Source organism: Capra hircus, chromosome 15 (genome assembly GCF_001704415.2).
Source record: "Capra hircus breed San Clemente chromosome 15, ASM170441v1, whole genome shotgun sequence".
NCBI classification, from domain to species: Eukaryota; Metazoa; Chordata; class Mammalia; order Artiodactyla; family Bovidae; genus Capra; species Capra hircus.
Genome location: NC_030822.1, coordinates 64129024 through 64147759, shown reverse-complemented (window position 1 = coordinate 64147759; position 18736 = coordinate 64129024). Strand labels below are relative to the sequence as shown.

At 40.6% G+C, this 18736-nt stretch overlaps 1 protein-coding gene across 7 annotated transcripts in view; it reads right to left on the bottom strand.

Annotated features, from left to right (window-relative positions):
- Positions 1–18736, bottom strand: part of EXPH5 (exophilin 5) — a 92792-nt gene that overhangs the window by 14405 nt on the left and 59651 nt on the right. For 4 of the 7 annotated variants that reach the window (XM_018059823.1, XM_018059824.1, XM_013969499.2 and 1 more), the window contains 2 exons: positions 15525–15687; positions 6567–6612 (listed from right to left, as the gene is read on the bottom strand). In XM_018059823.1, coding sequence (XP_017915312.1) covers positions 6567–6612; positions 15525–15687 — 209 coding nt within the window. Of the gene's footprint in view, positions 1–6566; positions 6613–14499; positions 14783–15524; positions 15688–18736 lie in introns of those variants that run through there. The other 3 variants (XM_013969502.2, XM_018059827.1, XM_018059828.1) reach the window with 2 other exon arrangements.

Below are 18736 nucleotides of genomic sequence, written 5' to 3'. Positions count from 1 at the left end.
GCATGTAAAATGAGTGAAATTGTGCTGTTTGAACATTGCCTTTCTTTGGGATTGGAATGTAAACTGACCTTTTCCAGACCTGTGGTCACTGTTGAGTTTTCCAAATTTGCTGGCATATTGAGTACAGCACTTTAACAGCATCATCTTTTAGGATTTGAAATAGTTCAGCTGGAATTCATCACCACCACTAGCTTTATTCATAATGATGCTTCCTAAGGCCCATTTGACTTCACATTCCAGGATGTCTGGCTCTAGGTGAGTGATCACACCATTGTGGTTATTATATGGCTGCTGCTGCTGCTGCTAAGTCACTTCAGTTGTGTCCGACTCTGTGTGACCCCATAGATGGCAGCCCACCAGGCTCCACCATCCCTGGAATTCTCCAGGCAAGAACAGTGGAATGGGTTGCCAGTTCCTTCTCCAATGCATGAAAGTGAAAAGTGAAAGTGAATCGCTCAGTCGTGTCCGACCCTCAGCGACCCCATGGACTGCAGCCTTCCAGGCTCCTCCGTCCATGGGATTTTCCAGGCAAGAGTACTGGAGTGGGGTGCCATTGCCTTCTCCGATTATATGGCTAAGAAAGGTAAATCCTCTGGGGCTCACAGCACACACTGGTCTTCAGTCAGGGATGTCTTGGACTCCAAATTTTCCTCCAAAGAGTGTTTCATGCCATAGAGTTATCATAAAAGATGAAGCCTATTTCCCATACCTGGCCTAGAGGATGAGCCCTCTGAGTAGCAAAACACCTCTGAGTAGCAAAACAGTGTCAAAATCCTTTTCCAAATTTTGATTTAAGCTTTTTCTCCCCAATTATCTTTAACCCCCATGTTCCAAACTCTCTACACACAGTTCTACAAAATGTCAAACACTTTTCTTTTCAGTTTCTCTTGATTTTATTGTTCTTTAAAAAAAAATAAAAGTACACTTTTGACAACTCTGTGTCTCTGCTCCTGATCTTTGCTCTCTCTTCTCTTCTGCTGAAAATATCCTACAGTCTAGTTCCTATATCACCCTCTCTGTGAGTCCTTCTCCAGTTCTCACAGGAAGAATTAATTATCATGGTATTTTTAATGTACCTCTGATATTATGCATATTGAGGTGAGGTGAGGTGAAGTCGCTCAGTCGTGTCTGACTCTTTGTGACCCCATGGACTTCTCCGTCCATGGGATTCTCCAGGCAAGAATACTGGAGTGGATTGCCATTTCCTTCTCCGAGGGATCTTCCCGACCCAGGGATCGAACCCGGGTCTCCCGCATTGGAGGCAGATGCTTTAACCTCTGAGCCACCAGGGAAGCATATTATTTCATATCAAAGTTGTTTACATTCTTTCTACTTTTACTTTATCACTAGATTTCTACCCTTCCTCCCCGAATCACGCTTTTTAATTTCTACCCTGATCTAGGAAACCAGGAATTCACAGACATATAAATAATGACCCTGGAAGTGGTCCACTTTCTAAAATAACTAAGAAAGCATACTATTCTCCTTTGTATCCTGAGCACTTAACATAGCATCAGCATATAAGAGATTGATTCATATTTAGTGAACTGAATTCAAAGACTATGCTTCCCACAATAATATTTCCCACTTTTGAATTCCTCCAATACATTTTATATTATATTTTATCTGAACAAAACTACTCATTTTTTCAGTTTTCAATATATTTAAAAAATATTTTCTCTTGTTTGATCTTTAGAACAGATTTAGATAGGGATTATAGATAGGGATTATCATTCCCTCTTTGCAGATGAAGAAACTGAGTCTCAGTTAAGAACCTTACTCAAGCCACAGGAATAACAAAAGGTGATGCTGAATATTGACACTCATATGGTCTGATTTCTAATTCTATTTTCTCCACTACGTTGCTTTGTATTGTTACTTTATGAATGTAGATGTCTTCAGTTAGGTGGTAAACTCTCTGAAGCAGGAACTTTGCTTTAAACATTCCATGCTGTCTATGCACAGTTATGGATTGATTTTTTTTTCTATACCAAGGTAGAAAATTATATATATATATATATATATATAAGATTTTTAGTGAAGATTATTACAGAAATTCAGACATTGAGTATTTAAAATATTAGGACTCAGTACAGCATGTCTGAGGTAGGAAATCATAATGGTTAAACACAAGTCCAATGGTTAAACACAAGTCCAAATCCTGACATGAGACAAACAAATCTCTGTCATAGAGTAACCTCAAAAGCTGTACAACTTTGGGCAAGTTGCTTAACCTTTCTGTCCTGTGCCTTATTTTCTTTCTTGGAATAATGAGAAAAAAAGAGAATACAGCAACAACAATACCCCTCATATAATAATGTTGCTGTGAGAATTAAATGAATTAATACTTGTAAAACACTTCTGAATGGTGCGCGTGTGCATATTCAGTTGTGTCTGACTCTTGTGACCCTATGGATTGCAGCCCGCCAGGATCCTCTGTCCATGCAATTATCCAGGCAAGAATACTGCAGTGGGTTACCATTTCCTTTTCCAGGGGATCATCCCAACCCAGGGACCAAATCTGTGTCTCCCTTAGCTCCTGCACTGGCAGGCAAATTTTTTACAACTGAGCCACCAGGGAAGCCCAGAATGGTACTTAGCACCTAATATTAATAATTCTTTATCGTTAGACATTACTAGTCTTCTGTTGTTAGAGAGGATTTTCTGGTGGACTTTGGCTAGTGCTCTCAGCCTAATGAGTTAGAGAAGTATCCCAAAAGATTAGACTCAATATTCTGGCTTTAGGGTTTGTTAACAATCTTAAACATGGTACATAGAACATGCTGAGCAAAATAAGGCTGTTTTTCCAACTTCAATTCACTCTACTAACGTTTGCAGTGCTGACATGAGACAAACAAATCTCTGTCACAGAGTAACCTCAGATTATCTGACTACTTTTAGGGCAGCCAAACCTGTAGAACAGCTGTCAAAACGGAAGCTTAAGGTCATGGATGTTACCAAATGCCTTGGTAAAGTCAACAAATTAATTTTTCAAGGTGTTCTTGAATGTACTCTGCATCTGCTTTCCTGCAAGGTCAAATCCAGCATTGTGCCTTGTGGCTTAAAAACCACATATTCATTTCTTCTTTCAGTTTTGGAGTACTCACATTATGCCAGGAAGTGGGGAGACACAGGTAAGCAGGCACAGTCCCAGCCTCAGGGAGCTCACACCAGCCTAGTGTGGATAGTGCCATACTGGAGGTATGTTTCCAGGGGTACAGAGTAGGCATATCACCACCAGAATGTGTTCAGAAATGAGGAGTGAGTAAATGGCCAGAGCCATATGGTTTGTCTGTGCTCAGAGATGGTGACTACTTGGATTTTGTATTCCTCACCTATAAGGAGATGCTTCTCAACTGGAGGCAAATTTGCTCCTCAAGGAACATTTGGAAAATTCTGGAGATGTTTTTTATTGTCACAGTTGAGTGGAGGTGAACTGCTGGCATCTAGTAGGTAGAGGCCAGGGATTGCCACTAAACATCCTATAATACATATGAGAGCCCCCACAACAAAGAATTATTCAACCCGAAATGTCAGTAGTCCTGAGGTGAAGAGAATTCTGAGATAGAAGATTTCTAAGCTTCTCTTGTCATCCTAAATGAAGGCATAAGCTGAAGTAAGATTAAGAGATGAGTTTATTTGGCAACAGAAGAATTGCAGTTTGGGACATGCAAACCATAGTAAGCAGCAAGCAAGTGTGCTGAGCATTTGGGGCAGGCTGTATCTGAACAGGGAATGAGTTCAGTTAGAATGTGGGGAGAGTCCAGTTAGAGTCTATTTAAACAAAAAACAAATGAAGACCAGCTTTAAAAATTTCCTAAGCAGACAAAACCAGTCCAGTCATACAAACAAAACTCAATTCAGCTTATTTTCTAAGGCCAACCTGATCCAGGTCATTTCTTGTTTATGCCCCTGGAAACCATAAGTAAAATTTCCCGTGGCTGATATAAGGCAATCCCTAACTAAGTGTCTATCATTTAAGAAAATTCTAATATTATTATCAGTTTTCAGTGTATCAAGCATTTATGGGGGCATGCATGAGATTTTCCACTTTATATCTCCTGGTTCCATTTTAGATTGAAATTCTTTCATACTCTAGCACTAAAAATTCTGTTTTTCTGAAACCCTTGGCTTCTTTTAAGCTGATGTAAATGTTTAAACAGCAGCTTCCTTCTCTTTGAACAGAGGATCATCCAAAACAGCCTCCTATAAAATACTGGAATCCTCTTTGTACCATACCTGCTAGGCTGCCAACCAAATGAGAGGAAGTTCATTATCTTAAGTCTTGGCAAGAATCCCTGCGGCATCACTGGCCAACTTCCAGCTCTTTTCTGTTTAAGGGGATAGGACTTTTATGGATAAATAATGGAGATCTACATGTTATACTTGTCTTCAAGTTTCATTATTTTTTCTCGCTTACTTTTTAAATAGTTATTAACTGGGAGCTACATCATTGGCTTGAGTTTCACTTATATTCCCAGTTCTTATCTTTTTAGATTGACGTGTTCTGAGGAGTGAAATCGTTAAAGGCAAACAGCAATTATGAGCGTCAAAGAAGAGGGTATCTTACTAATTCTCAGACTGGACTTTGAAATCCCAAGAACTCCAGATTAGCTCTCCTGTTTTATAACTTCTAGGTGCTTGCATTTCTTTTTATGCCCCTCACCTGTTTCAGACACCACCGCTCTTAAATGGGAAAGGATGGTTAGCTCTGAGCACTTCTCTGAGGAAAAGCCAAGAGTACAGAAGCATCTTGGGATAGTGTTAGATGCTCAGTTGTGCCCGACTCTTTGGGACCCTGTGGACTGTAGCCCACCAGGCTCCTCTGTTCATGGAATTCTCCAGGCAAGAGTACTAGCATGGGTAACCATTCCCTTCTCCAGGGGCTCTTCCCAACCCAGGGATTGAACCTGGGTCTCTTGCATTGCAGAAAGGCTCTTTACTATCTGAGCCACCAGGGAAGCCATCCTGGCATAGGGTTCTGTTCTTTTAGAGAACAAAGCTGTATGCATGACAGTTCAGCCCCCTTCTCAGTTACAGGCAAGTCTGCAGGTAGAGAGCAACAGGGGCTCATAAGCACACAGGGCTTTGGGACCGATGAAGCTGTAGGCATTTTTGACTTCTGGTGATAGAGTTAAAGAGACCTGGGTCTTCTAATCCTGACTCTACCAAGTATCATTGTGACTTTGAGCATGATCTTTAAATTCTCTGAACCTCAGTTCTTTTTATCTTTAAGTGGGCATAATAATAATACCTACTTCAGAGATTGCCTCTGGGTATTAAATGAAATGATCTATGTCAAGTGCCTGGATGATAACAAGCTCTCCATGAGAGTGTAACAGTTGGTCCTGGTGTCATGACTGGGGCTCAAGCATATAAAAGAGAGAGATAGGGTTCAGTGTTATTGAGAAAGAAGTAGTGTTACTCTGAAGAAGAAAGGAGGCTCACTTTTGTTTGTGAAACCAATCACAATTGGGAAACTTGGAGCTCTGCAGGAGATTCTTTACTTGACAAACAAAAGTGAGATATATGCACTCCTCACCAGAGTTCTATCCCATGCTTTTTGAAAAAAGAAGAGAGAGAAGGTTTAAGTGTTAGGACTAAGGGCAAAACCTATTGAAAAATGCCTCTACCTTCCTCCTGCATTCTTAAGTACCTTCAAAACTCTTTCTTTCATCTCCAAACCATATATGAGTTGCACAGAGACACTGGTGTGTGTAGATCAAAATGTAAGAGGGCAAAAAAAGTAAGAAACAGAAAACAAAGCTTCTCAATCTTAAAGACGTGAACACAGAGAAATTGTGGAGGTCCTGTTTGGTCAGTCCCCTCATGAGAACTTGTTCTGTCCAGATGCATTTCACCTATCAGTGGCTTCCTCTTTGACTACAAATGATGATCTTACCCAGAAGAGGTCTTATGCAGACCCACCTTGGTTTGCAAGTTTATTTGGAAATTTTCAAAGCTGGTCTCCATATGCTTTTGATTTTGACAGAATTAAACTGAACTCTCCCCCTTTTACATTCCCTGCCCAAATATAGCCTGCCCCCTGGAGGAGAAGGGGACAACAGAAGATGAGGTGGTTGGATGGTATCACTGACTCAATGGACATTGAGTTTGAGCAAACTCTGGGAGATGGTGAAGGACTGGGAAGCCTGGTGTGCTGCAGTCCATGGGGCTGCAGAGTCAGTCGGACATGACTGAGCAACTGAAAAACAACAATAGACCTTCAGCAGACTTGCCTACAGCTTGCTTCAGTCTGAATGTCTCAAATCGCGATTCCTCTGCTACTTTCAAATAAACTCTTCCTCCACCCAACATTTTAGGGCTGTACAGGACTGCCAGGTGGTAAAATAGCAGAGACAGCGGCAAGGTCTCAGGCAGAGGCTGCTGTTTGAACATTTCAGTACCACAATCACAATTGGGAAACTTGGAGCTCTGCAAGAGAAATCTAAGCTTCTCAGGTAAATTTAAGACTGCACCAAGAATTCTATTTAAATATGTAATCAACCAGGAATTACATTAATTCTGAATTATTCAGCATAACCTTTAGTTCTTTGGTTACTTACCAAAGTGGTTCCCCTCACGGACACAGAAGGTGTGTGGCCATCACATCTGTGGAAAAAAATTGAAATAACTTCTTTGAAGAAATGCCTACCTTTTGGAAAATTAATAGCACATTTTCTATTACATCTCCGTATCTTGAGAAGATATGTTTCTGATTCTTAGTAGGGAGATCTTTCACAGTGCACTGCTGAAAAATCTCTCAGAAACATATTCTTGTGCTTGCTTAGGATCAGTGTTTTACATCTTTGTCACTCAGGTAGCCAAGAAAAAATACATAATAGTGGCTTTTTACTTGAACATAGCATGAAGACTCAACAACAGAAATAGTTACATTTGTTGAGTACTGTGTGCTAGGCAGTATTTGTATGCTCTATAGACAAGTTACCTCATTTAAATACATCACTCTTGTCAAGTGGATACTGTGACAGCTCTCATTTTACAGATCAGATGGTGGAGGTGCAGAGAAATTAGAAGACACTGTACAAGATACATAGTGGCTTAACTCAGAGCTGGCCACAGGCTGAATGAATCTAGAACTCTTCTTGATCAGTATGGCACATAGAAACAGATTTTCTGTTTCTGTACATTTTTATTTTAAAGAGATACTAAGTCAGAACCAGACAACAATAAGGGGATTTTTTTCAAAAGGCAAACCTTATAAAGATGACTTCAGGATGCTTATTTTTATAAGTTAGTCTTATTTATTATGAAAGAATCTTAGAGAAGAACAATTATGCTTTTACTATTTATATGGCTTCTCCAAAATTCAGTAGAAGGTGAAAAATTTTAAAGACCTAGGTCCAAAATTGAGATAAATTTTGATTTTTAAAATCTATAATCCTAAGTAAGGGTGTGCAGCCTGAATTGCAGAGTAAGAGTTAATAGAAACTAGTAAAGTAATGCTCAAAATTCTCCAAGCCAGGCTTTAGCAATACGTGAACAATGAATGTCCACATGTTCAAGCTGGTTTTAGAAAAGGCAGAAGAACCAGAGATCAAATTGCCAACATTCGCTGGATCATTGAAAAAGCAAGACAGTTTCCGAAAAACAACTATTTCTGCTTTATTGACTATGCCAAAGCCTTTGACTGTGTGGATCACAATAAACTGTGGAAAATTCTGAAAGAGATGGCAATACCAGAACACCTGACCTGCCTCTTGAGAAATCTGTATGCAGGTCAGGAAGCAACAGTTAGAACTGGACATGAAACAATAGACCGGTTCCAAATAGGTAAAGGAGTATGTCAAGGCTGTATATTGTCACCCTGCTTATTTAACTTATGTACAGAGTACATCATGAGAAATGCTGGGCTGGAAGAAGCACAAGCTGGAATCAAGATTGCCAGAAGAAATATCAATAACCTCAGATATGCAGATGATACCACTCTTATGGCAGAAAGTGAAGAGGAACTCAAAAGCCTCTTGATGAAAGTTGAGGAGAGTGAAAAAGTCGGCTGAAAGCTCAACATTCAGAAAACAAAGATCATGGCATTCGGTCCCATCACTTCATGGGAAATAGATGGGGAAACAGTGGAAACAGTGTCAGACTTTATTTTGGGGGGCTCCAAAATCAGTGCAGATGGTGATTGCAGCCATGAAATTAAAAGATGCTTACTTCTTGTAAGGAAAGTCATGACCAACTTAGACAGCATATTAACAAGCAGAGATATTACTTTGCCCACAAAGGTCCATCGAGTCAAGGCAATGGTTTTTCCAGTGGTCATGTATGGATGTGATGTGAGAGTTGGACTATAAAGAAAGCTGAGCGTCAAAGAATTGATGTGTTTGAACTGTGGTGTTGGAGAAGACTCTTGAGAGTCCCCTCGGACTGCAAGGAGATCCAACCAGTCCATCCTAAAGGAGATCAGTCCTGGGTGTTCATTGGAATTGCCAATGTTGAAGCTGAAATTCCAATACTTTGGCCACCTGATGTGAAGAGCTGACTCATTGGAAAAGACCCTGATGCTGGGAAAGATTGAGGGCAGCAGGAGAAGGGGACAACAGAGGATGAGATGGTTGGATGGCATCACCGACTCAGTGGATATGGGTTTGGGTGGACTGCGGGAGTTGGTGATGGACAGGGAGGCCTGGCATGCTGCGGTTCATGGGGTTGCAAAGAGTTGGACACAACTGAGCGACTGAACTGAGCTGAACTCTCATATGACTCAGAGCTCTTGTATGAAGTCAAGTCCTCTCCTTCATTAAGAGCACAGCAAGAGGGAATTAAGAATTAAATAAACTCAGACTAGGTCAGATTAGTTAAAACTGTCAAGATGCAGTTTTCCTTCATTCAAACTCCTACCTGCTTCTTGGTTCTTGAAAGCTGAGCATAAAACCTAGGAGGTCAAACAATGTTACATTTAAAAGATAACAACATGTATTAAATATGAAATTAAAAGATGCTTGCTCCTCAGAAGAAAAGCTATGACAAACTGAGACAATGTATTAAAATGCAGAGATGTCACTTTGCCAACAAAGGTCCGTATAGTCAAAGCTATGGTTTTTCTAGTAGTTATGTAAGAAAGTTAGAGTTGGCCCATAAAGAAGGCTGAGCAGCGAAGAATTGATGCTTTTGGATTATGCTAGAGAAGACTCTTGAGAGTCCCTTGGACAGCAAGTAGATCAAACCAGTCGATCCTAAAGGAAATCAACCGAGTATTCATTGGAAGTATTGATTCTGAAGCTGAAGTTCCAATACTTTGGCCACCTGATGTGAAGAGCTGACAATGGGAAAGACCTTGATGCTGGGAAAGATTGAAAGCAACAGTAGAAGGGGGCAGCAGAGGATGAGATGGTTGGATGGCATCACCGACTCGATGGATATGAGTTTGAGCAAACTTAGGGAGATAGTGAAGGACAGGGAGCCCTGGTGTTCATGGGGAGTTCATGTGGTCACAAAGAGTTGGACACTACTTAGCGACTGAACAACAAACAACAACATATATTTTATAGTTTAGCTCAAAATTTAAACAGAAATTAAAATTAATATGGATTTTTTTCATATTATTCTGAAATACCAGCTCTATACTAATAATATTTAGAAGTTAAAATATTGCTTTTATTTGTAGTCTTCCTTTTCACACATCTTTATTGAGCCTGCATGCCTTCTACATGCTAAATACTATTTTGAGTGCTTTGAAGGAAATAAATATCACTGAGATAGAGACTATTCTCTAAGAGGCTTTATGACAGGAAAGATTAGGTACATAAAGAGCCAAAAGGCAAGCCGCAGTGTTATAAGGGCAATACAGAGGCTTAAGTAAAACGAAAATGCAGAAAGGCTGGTGAGCACTTGTCGGGATGAACAGGGAAAGCAACAGGGAGAGAAGGTGCTGGCTGAACAGGTATGAGAGCCAAAGAGCACCAGGAGCACAAGCCTGGAGACGTAAGACAGCAAGGAAGCTGGGAATTGACAAGTAATTCCATTTGCCTGCAGCCAAGAGAATGTGCCAGACTGTGAAGATTCTTCCCAAAGTCCTGCAGAGAGGTGGGCCTCTTGGTGTCCCTGCGCAGCTCAACATTCTCTATCAGCTGATCAGGGCCCTAGCCTGACTTGGAGTGAAGGGGAATTCCTAAGGACAGCAGGTGGCACAACTGGGAAAGAGTGTCACTGAGGGTGAGGGTGTGCTGTGAGGGCAACGATGCACGCTCCCTAACAGCGTGCGAGACCGTGGGAGCCACTGTGGGTCGAGGTAGCAGGCAGGGTGTAGGACTCAGGAGGCTTGGAGGCCCAGAGTCTCCACAGTCACTTCCAGACCTGCCATAAATGTATATTATAACACTGTAACATATTCCAATTAGTGTACGTTTCTGGTGTGAAGGGCTTCCACTTGGAGAGTGACTAAAACCGTGACATCACAAAAACCATGCTGGTTAAAGTCCTCCGGATTTGGGTGATTTCAAGAGACAGAAAGCTATCTGAGACGCATTTGCTCATAAGTCCTACTAGGCCATACCTTAAAGATCTCTCACGTATATTCCCACGCTGCCAGCTATAGACAAAGCAGTTTCTCAGCCTTGGTACTACTGGCATTTCTTCCATGCGGTGGTTTATCACATGTATTATATGATGTTTAGCAACATCCCTGACCCCTACCCACTAGATGCCAATAGCACCCACCCTTCAGCTGTGGAAACCAGAAATGTCTTCAGACATTGTCAAATGCCTTTTGGGGTGTAAAACTGCCCCTGACTGTAAACCACTGAGCTAAAGTGAGTATCTCATTGTCACTTTTCTGTTTAATGAAAAACATAAATACAATATGCACATGCACACATGCATGAAATACACCAAAATATTAGTGCTTGTTCAGGTCAGTTGGTGAGAGGGATGATTTTATCTGTTACATGTATAAAATACATATATGTATAAAATAAGGAACTATATATACATACACAGTATATACAATAAGGAAAAGAATGGTATTCTTAGAAAGGGATGAATGTCTCCCTGCTGTCTACAGGATCAAGACCAAGCTCCTTAGCATGTATAAGATTTCCACGTTCTGGCCTCTGCCATATACTCCCACCCCAACTCTTATCAGTCTCATCTTATACTGAGTCACTGAACCTCAGTGACCTAGATGGATTCTTGCTTTTTTCTAGTTTCTGAATCTTTGTTGTGTCATTTCTTTCTGCCTGGCACAACCTCCCAATTCTAAATTGCCCAGCTCAGTCCTATATGTCCTTCAGACACTAGGCTCTCTTTTCCCAGGAATGCTTCTGATTCTCCAGTCTGAGTTACGTGCTTCTCCTATAATCTCATGGCATGAATACCATGCACCCACCACAGCACTCACCATATCACACCATAATCATCAGTGTATTCACTGATGTCACTCAGGTTGCAGCTAGGCCAGAAGGCATCTCTTCCTCAAGATCCTTACTGTCATTTGTCCAAAAGTCACCATAATGAATATATGAATCCATGATGATTGGGATGTGATTGTCACTTCCTAGAGTTCTGCCCAACTATACACAATCATCTGGTGTTCCCTGCTAGATTTTAAAGCCCTCCAGCTGAGGACTTTGCCTTGTTTTCAGGGTTTTATCTCCAGAACTAAATGCAGTATCTAACCAACAGAGTGGGACTTTGATAAATAAGAGAAGCTATCACATGCCAGGAATTCTGACGGCCCTTACCGTAGTGCGGGCTAGGAAGCTTTGCTGCTGTAGCTTCCAAACCTGGATAAACATCCGAATATCCTAGAGAAATAAAAATCAAGGGCCCCACTTCAGACCTGAATCAGAATCATGAGGCTGGGGCCTGGTAATCTGTCATTAGTTTTAAGTGCTGATGAAACTCTAATAACGATCAACCAGATCAACTGGGAACCACTCCCTTTGTCCTGCTTCTCCCTTCTGTCACCACAATGGGTGCCACACCTGGGATCACTGAAGGAGCATTTCCAAAGAAGGATTTTGCTTACTCTGACTTCTCCTTTGATCTAGGTGTCTTACATTCCTGTGTCCTCCAACTCAAACCTAGGTACTTGGCAGGAAGAAGGAAGATGGTATAGTAGGACACTTGGAAAGAGAGAAGGAGGAAAAGAGAAAGAGAGACAGAAAACAGAATTCAGGGAGAAAAAGTTACCTGCTCTTTAAACTTTCCAAAATTGCATTTGAACTTTTTGCTTATGTAAACAGAGGTTGCAGCTAGACTCCTCTGATAGATCAGACAAATTTGGGCATGTCTGAAGAGCAGCTAGGGGGCCTGGATGGATCCACCAAAACACTTTGCATCCTCAGGTAAAAACAACCATCCTAAAGGGACGGGGTAGTCAGCATGCACACCCTTACTCCAGGAGAGCAGCTGTCGCTCTCTAATCACAGCATTGTGCTGAGTACTTACTGCATGCTACACACTGTGAAGGTCTTCAAAGGAAAGAGCTCAACTTGAATTTGATTGCACATGTTACTCATGAGCCTTTTCAGCTATTTCTCTTGTACTTCCTCTTTGCTCTAGTCCTTGGGACTACAACAAAGGGAAGACTAGAGGGGAAAATAATGCACCGCCCTAAAATCACCATAATGAACTGGGGGCATGCGGCTTCACAGCTTTGAGAATTTATAGGCACAAAGATAAGGGGCCCCCTTGCAGGATAACTTCATGGTGGAGTGTGTTGGCTCATAGAACAGAGGGTGACACACCACCTATTCACGGAGGGGAGTAATCAGTGGGATAATGGGGATCTGAAACAAGAAAACATAACTGGAGATACTACTGGGCTGCCAGGGAAGCTGCATTTATAAGTTCATGACATACACTGTTAGGTACTTGCTAAACTAAGTAGAAGGCATTTGTGAGGCAATGGCATTACTGAAATTCTGTGGTGGGGGCTGAGTACCATATGTCTCAGATAATAAATGCCCCCAAACAAGATGCAAGAAAACATAACTTACAGGGAAATGTTAAGAGAAAGATATGCAATCCTGTCAGCCCTCGGTATCCGTGGGTTCTGCAGACTCAACTAGCCATGGATGGAGGGCCTGTTGGCTGAATCTGTGGATAGAGAGTGCTATCTGTACATTTTTAATAAGATACTCGAGCATCTGTGGGGTTTGGTATCTGCAGGAGGTCCCAGAACCAATCCCCCACAGATACCAAGCTACAATTGTATATGTATACTTTTTTTGAATTTATTGGCTAGCAATAAATGATTAAAGCACTAGTGGAAATTATTTCTTTATTCCTGGGGTTGTGGTAGAGTCACAGAGAGTACAGTTCAATTATTTACAAATAGGATTAAAGTGGGATAATTAGGAAGTACATACATTTGGGAGGAGAAACTTCAGTAGTCATATTTGAATCAGAAATGGCAAAAGTTTTTGCCTTTTTGTTAATTAATGAAGTCACTATGTTCCTACAGCTTTTGGGGGTTGGCCTTCTTTCTGTGATTTACAGAAGATCCTCTAAAACTGCTTGGCTAACTTGTTCTCCAGAGGACCGAATGTGACAATGTCGAGTTTTGATGGCTTCAGCAAGTAGAAACCTGACTACTTCCCAGCGCAGGATGACTGTGCTTCCCCCAGGGCCTTTGTCAGTTCCTCCCACTGTGCTTATAGGCAAGGAGCCGCTCCTGTCTGATTCTGAAGCTTGCTTCTGTATTTTGAAAAAGATCAGAACTGCTGAATGAAAAATAATGAAGATAATGAAAATAATAAAGAGCCCCTCAGAATGTATGACACATCATTTATTGTCCTACCATAGTGCCACACACCCTTAAAAACAACCTCTTTCCTAATACACACATTCAAATTCAGGATTTAGATCCAAATCTTTAGGTCACACTCATATTTAAAAATAAAAAGGGTATATTTTTATGCTTTATCTTCTGAAACCTACTAGGAGCAAAAAACAGTGTATTTGTTACATTTTAAACCAGCACAATTACAGTTTGAAAATAAAATGTATTTAAAGACGGCAAATCTGAAAACTGTGAAACATAAACATATGCTTAAAGGATAAAATTTGTTTCCTTTTTATATATTGTGTTTGTCTGGTTAAAAGAGAGCTACATGTCATTTTGGTATTTAAGAAGAATAGTTGCTAAACAGAATTTTGTAAGAGTTTTATTTTTTAAAAATTTGGTCTATAACCAAAATCCATGATGCCCAGAATGAAGACTATTGTTTTTTTTACCTTCTTTGTTCCACTTTTGCAGCAACTTACAATATGAGCTTGAAATTAACTTGTTGGTTACCTCAACTTTTCCTAGTTTACTAATGTTACATTGTTCAGCTACAATAAAACTCTGCCTTAAAGAAAATTACCTGAAACACAAATTACATCATAAACCCCAGCCACCCCTCATATTAAAAATATTTTCTCTTTAAAAGAAATATTTCTTATAAAGGAAATACTCCTCAATTTTAAATTGTCAAATGAGAGAATTACTAGTGTTTTAAACATTTTTTACAAAGAAAAGCAACTCACCGGTTTGAAGAGTATTTCCTTGTAAGCAACTCTCGTAGAAACAATCACATAAATCTACATTTTGTTCAGCTCTTCATTATTTCGTCAAGGACAAAAACAGCCTCAGCTGAAAGCTGGAAGTAAAAACCTTCCATTCCCCTAAGAGGGGAGGACAGAGCTGAGTGAGTCTCAGAGACTCATCACATACCTTGCCAGCTGCTTGCTGCCTACTGTTTTTCAGCAAGAGTGACCTCCAACACCTTTTACTTAGCACTGCAGTGCACACTTAATGGCACACAAGGAACATATCACGTGCCAAGCCAACACCTTAAGAGGGTGGGAAGCTTTTCAACCAGGAAGACATGCTGAAAATACTTAGCAGTCAGCTCAACTGCACGTAAGCAAAGACTTGCTTGTTTTTCACAAAACAATCCAACAGCATAATGAGTCAAGACGAACTGATTTACACAGTTTTCAACTGGGAATCCACTGGAACAATACCTCCATTGCTCTCAAAGCTTCCCTTTCTTCACTTTAAGTTTAAATTCCAGGCAACTACAGAAAAATGGCTGCTCTGAATATTTTTAATGATGGTTATATATTTTTCTCTGCTTCAAAATTCAGATTTTCTCTACTCTTTGTTCATCTGATTTATGTCATTTACTCTTTATGCCCCAACTCTCCTGACACACATACTCCTCCAGTAAGGAGTAGTTTTGATTAAAATGTGTTTTCATGACCAGGGGATAGACCAGGCTCTTGGAGCAGTGGAAAAACTGTCAATAATTATTTCTCAACATTTAACCCATTATTCACCATGTCCACCTCCTGGGACTTGTGCCATTGGTTAGAAGTTGAATTTCAGATAAGCCCAGTTTCAAAGTTTCGTAAGGACTTTGTCCCTTACGGAGCTCAGCCCTGTTTCCTTTGTTACTATCTGGAATTAAATGCTAAAAACAAACATTAAACATTCTGAACACAAAACAGGCTGCTGGCCTCTGGGATCTGGTAACTAATGAGCTGTCACATGATCTGAGTTTACTCACCCTGTCTGTCCCAGCGACTGAAGCTTTGAAGTCTCCTTTCTGGATTTTCTGAATGAGAACAAGGAAGCAAATGATGATCTGAAGCTCAGCAGAGAAGGAACAGATTTTGGGTTTCTTTGATTGAGTGTATTTTTAGATCTTGATGTTTGTAATTCCACAGGATCTAAATGAAAATTATAAAAATTTTGCATGACTAAAATATTCCCAGGTAAGTATATTGGAGAACTAATCTCTCTTCACCCCCCACACAGTCTAGAAATGCCGGCATCCCTATATGAACTGGGTGGGGGTGGTGGTGGGGGTGGGGTTCATCCCCAAATGAACCTCAGGAACTAGGGGCACTCCTGTGCCATGAACGGTTCTGCTTATTGGGAAAAAAACCTCACAAAAAGCAGGGAGTCTTTCAATATGTATTGTGGACTGCAGTTCTATAGAATGTCCCTCCCCCTATTCCAGCTTCAAGGCTTTCTCAATGTATCTTCCCCCTGGTGAACCAAAACCAAAACTTTGTTAGGGACCCCATTCAATTCTCATGCCACTCTTAACTACCATGTCCTTTAGAAATCTTTATTTTGGTGCTTTAAAACTATCATGAGACACTACATAATTTTCATATCAAAGAAAGTAAAGGAAAAGCATATTAAACCCTTCAGAGTATTTCTTACTCCCATCAAAAATCTATCTCTGTGTATATGTATTTGCTACATATATGCTTTATATGTGGGTAAACATGTAACATAAATATGTATAATATATGTACAGATAATACATAGTATTATTTATGAGTATTAAAAATTCTAAGACAAGAGCTCAGTTCAGTCAGTTCAGCCGCTCAGTTGTGTCCAACTCTTTGTGACCCCATGAACCGCAGCATGCCAAGTTTCCCTGTCCATCACCAACTCCTGGAGCTTGCTCAGATTCACATCCATCAAGTCAGTGATCCAACCATCTCATCCTCTGTCATCCCTTTCTCCTCCTGCCTTCAACCTTTCCCAGCATCAGGGGATTTTCTAACGTGTCAGTTCTTCACATCAGGTGGCCAAACTATTGGACCTGCAGCTTCAGCATCAGTCCTTCCCATGAATATTCAGGACTGATTTCCTTTAGGATGGACTGGTTTGATCTCCTTGCAGTCCAAGGCACTCTAAAGAGCCTCCTCTAACACCACAGTTCAAAAGCATCAATTTTCAGTGATCAGCTTTCTTTATGGTCCAACTCTCACATCCATACATGACTACGGGAAAAACCATAGCTTTGACTAGACAGACCTTTGTCAGCAAAGTAATGTCTTTGCTTTTGAATATGCTATCTAGGTTGGTCATACCTTTTCTTGCAAGGAGTAAGTGTCTTTTAATTTCATGGCTGCAGTCACCATCTGCAGTGATTTTGGAGCCCAAGAAAATAAATTCTGTCACTGTTTCCATTGTTTCCCCACCTATTTGCCATGAAGTGATGAGACAACAAGCCATGATCTTTGTTTTTTGAATGTAGAGTTTTAAGCCAGGTTTTTCACTTTCCTCTTTCACTTTCATCAAGAGGCTCTTTGCTTTCATCTGCGTAGCTGAGATTATTGATATTTCTCCTAGAAATCTTGATTCTAGCTTGTGATTCATCAAGCCCAGCATTTCACATGATGTACTTTGCATATAAGTGAAATAAGCAGGGTGACAATATACAGCCCTGACGTACTCCTTTCTCAATTTGGAACCAGTGCATTGTTCCATGTCTGGTTCTAACTGTTGCTTCTTGTCTTGTGTACAGATTTCTCAAGAGGCAGGTAAGGTGGTCTGGTATTCCCATCTGTTTCAGAATTTTCCACAATTGGTTGTGATCCACACAATCAAAGGCTTTAGCATAGTCAATGAAGCAGATGTTTTTCTGGAATTCTCTTGCTTTTTCTATGATTGAACAGATGTTGGCAATTTGATCTCTGGTTACTGTACCTTTTCTAAATCCAGCTTTAACATCTGGAAGTTCTCGGTTCATGTACTGTTGAAGCCTAGTTTGGAGAATTTTCAGCATTACTTTGCTCGTGTGTGAAATGAGTGCAATTGTGTGGTAGTTTGAACATTCGTTGGCATTGCCTTTCTTTGGAATTGGAATAAAAACTGACCTTTTCCAGTCCTGTGGCCATTGCTGAGTTTTCCAGATTTGCTGGCATATTGAGTACAGCACTTTAATAGCATCATTTTTTAGGATTTGAAATAGTTCAGCTGGAATTCCATCACCTCCACTAGCTTTGTTCATAGTGATGCTTCCCAAGGCCCACCTGACTTCACATTCCAGGATGTCTGGCTCTAGGTGAGTGCTCACATGAGCGTAGTTATCTTGGTCATGAAGATCTTTTTTTGTATAGTTCTTCTGTATATTCTTGCCACCTCTTCTTAATACCTTCTGCTTCTGTTAGGTCCATACTGTTTCTGTCCTTTATTGTGCCCATCTTTTTTTTAAAAAGTGTTTATTTATTTCTGGCTGTGCTGGGTCTTCGTTGGTGCATGGACTGTTCTCTAGTTGTGGTGAGCAGGGGCTACTCTCTTGTGGTGGTGCACGAGTTTCTCACTGCGGTGGCTTTTCTTGCAGAGCACGGGCTCTTGGGTGATCAGGCTTCAGTAGCTGCAACACACGGGCTTAGTAGTTGTGGTGCATGGGCTTTAGATGCCCTGCTGCATCTCAGTCTTCCTGGACCAAGGATCAAACCTGTGTCTCCTGCACTGACAGGCAGATTTTTAACCACTGGACCACCAGGGAACTCCTCTTGTGCCCATCTTTGCATTAAACCTTCCCTTGGTATCTCTAAGTTTTTGGAAGAGATCTCTAATCTTCCTCATTCTATTGTTTTTCTCTATTTCTTTTCAATGATAACTTAGGAAGGCTTTCTTATCTCTGCTTGTTATTCTTTGGAACTCCTCATTCAAATGGATATATCTTTCCTTTTCTCCAGAGCTGCATATATCAAGTCCATCATACTGTAATACTTATGCTGACATGCTCGTAGTTACAAAGTTAGAATGTCTACGGAAGACATTTGTTTGCACTCATTTATGGCATTTAAGTTACCAAAGTACCAAAAGGGTGGAAGCATCTCTACCACCTGTTCTCCTCATTCTCTGTTCTCCTTTTCCTCCCCTCCTTTGTCTCCCCCTTCTTCTGCACCATCATTCCATTTATTTAAATGCTTACCATGTTAGGACTCAGTACTTTATACATGTTAT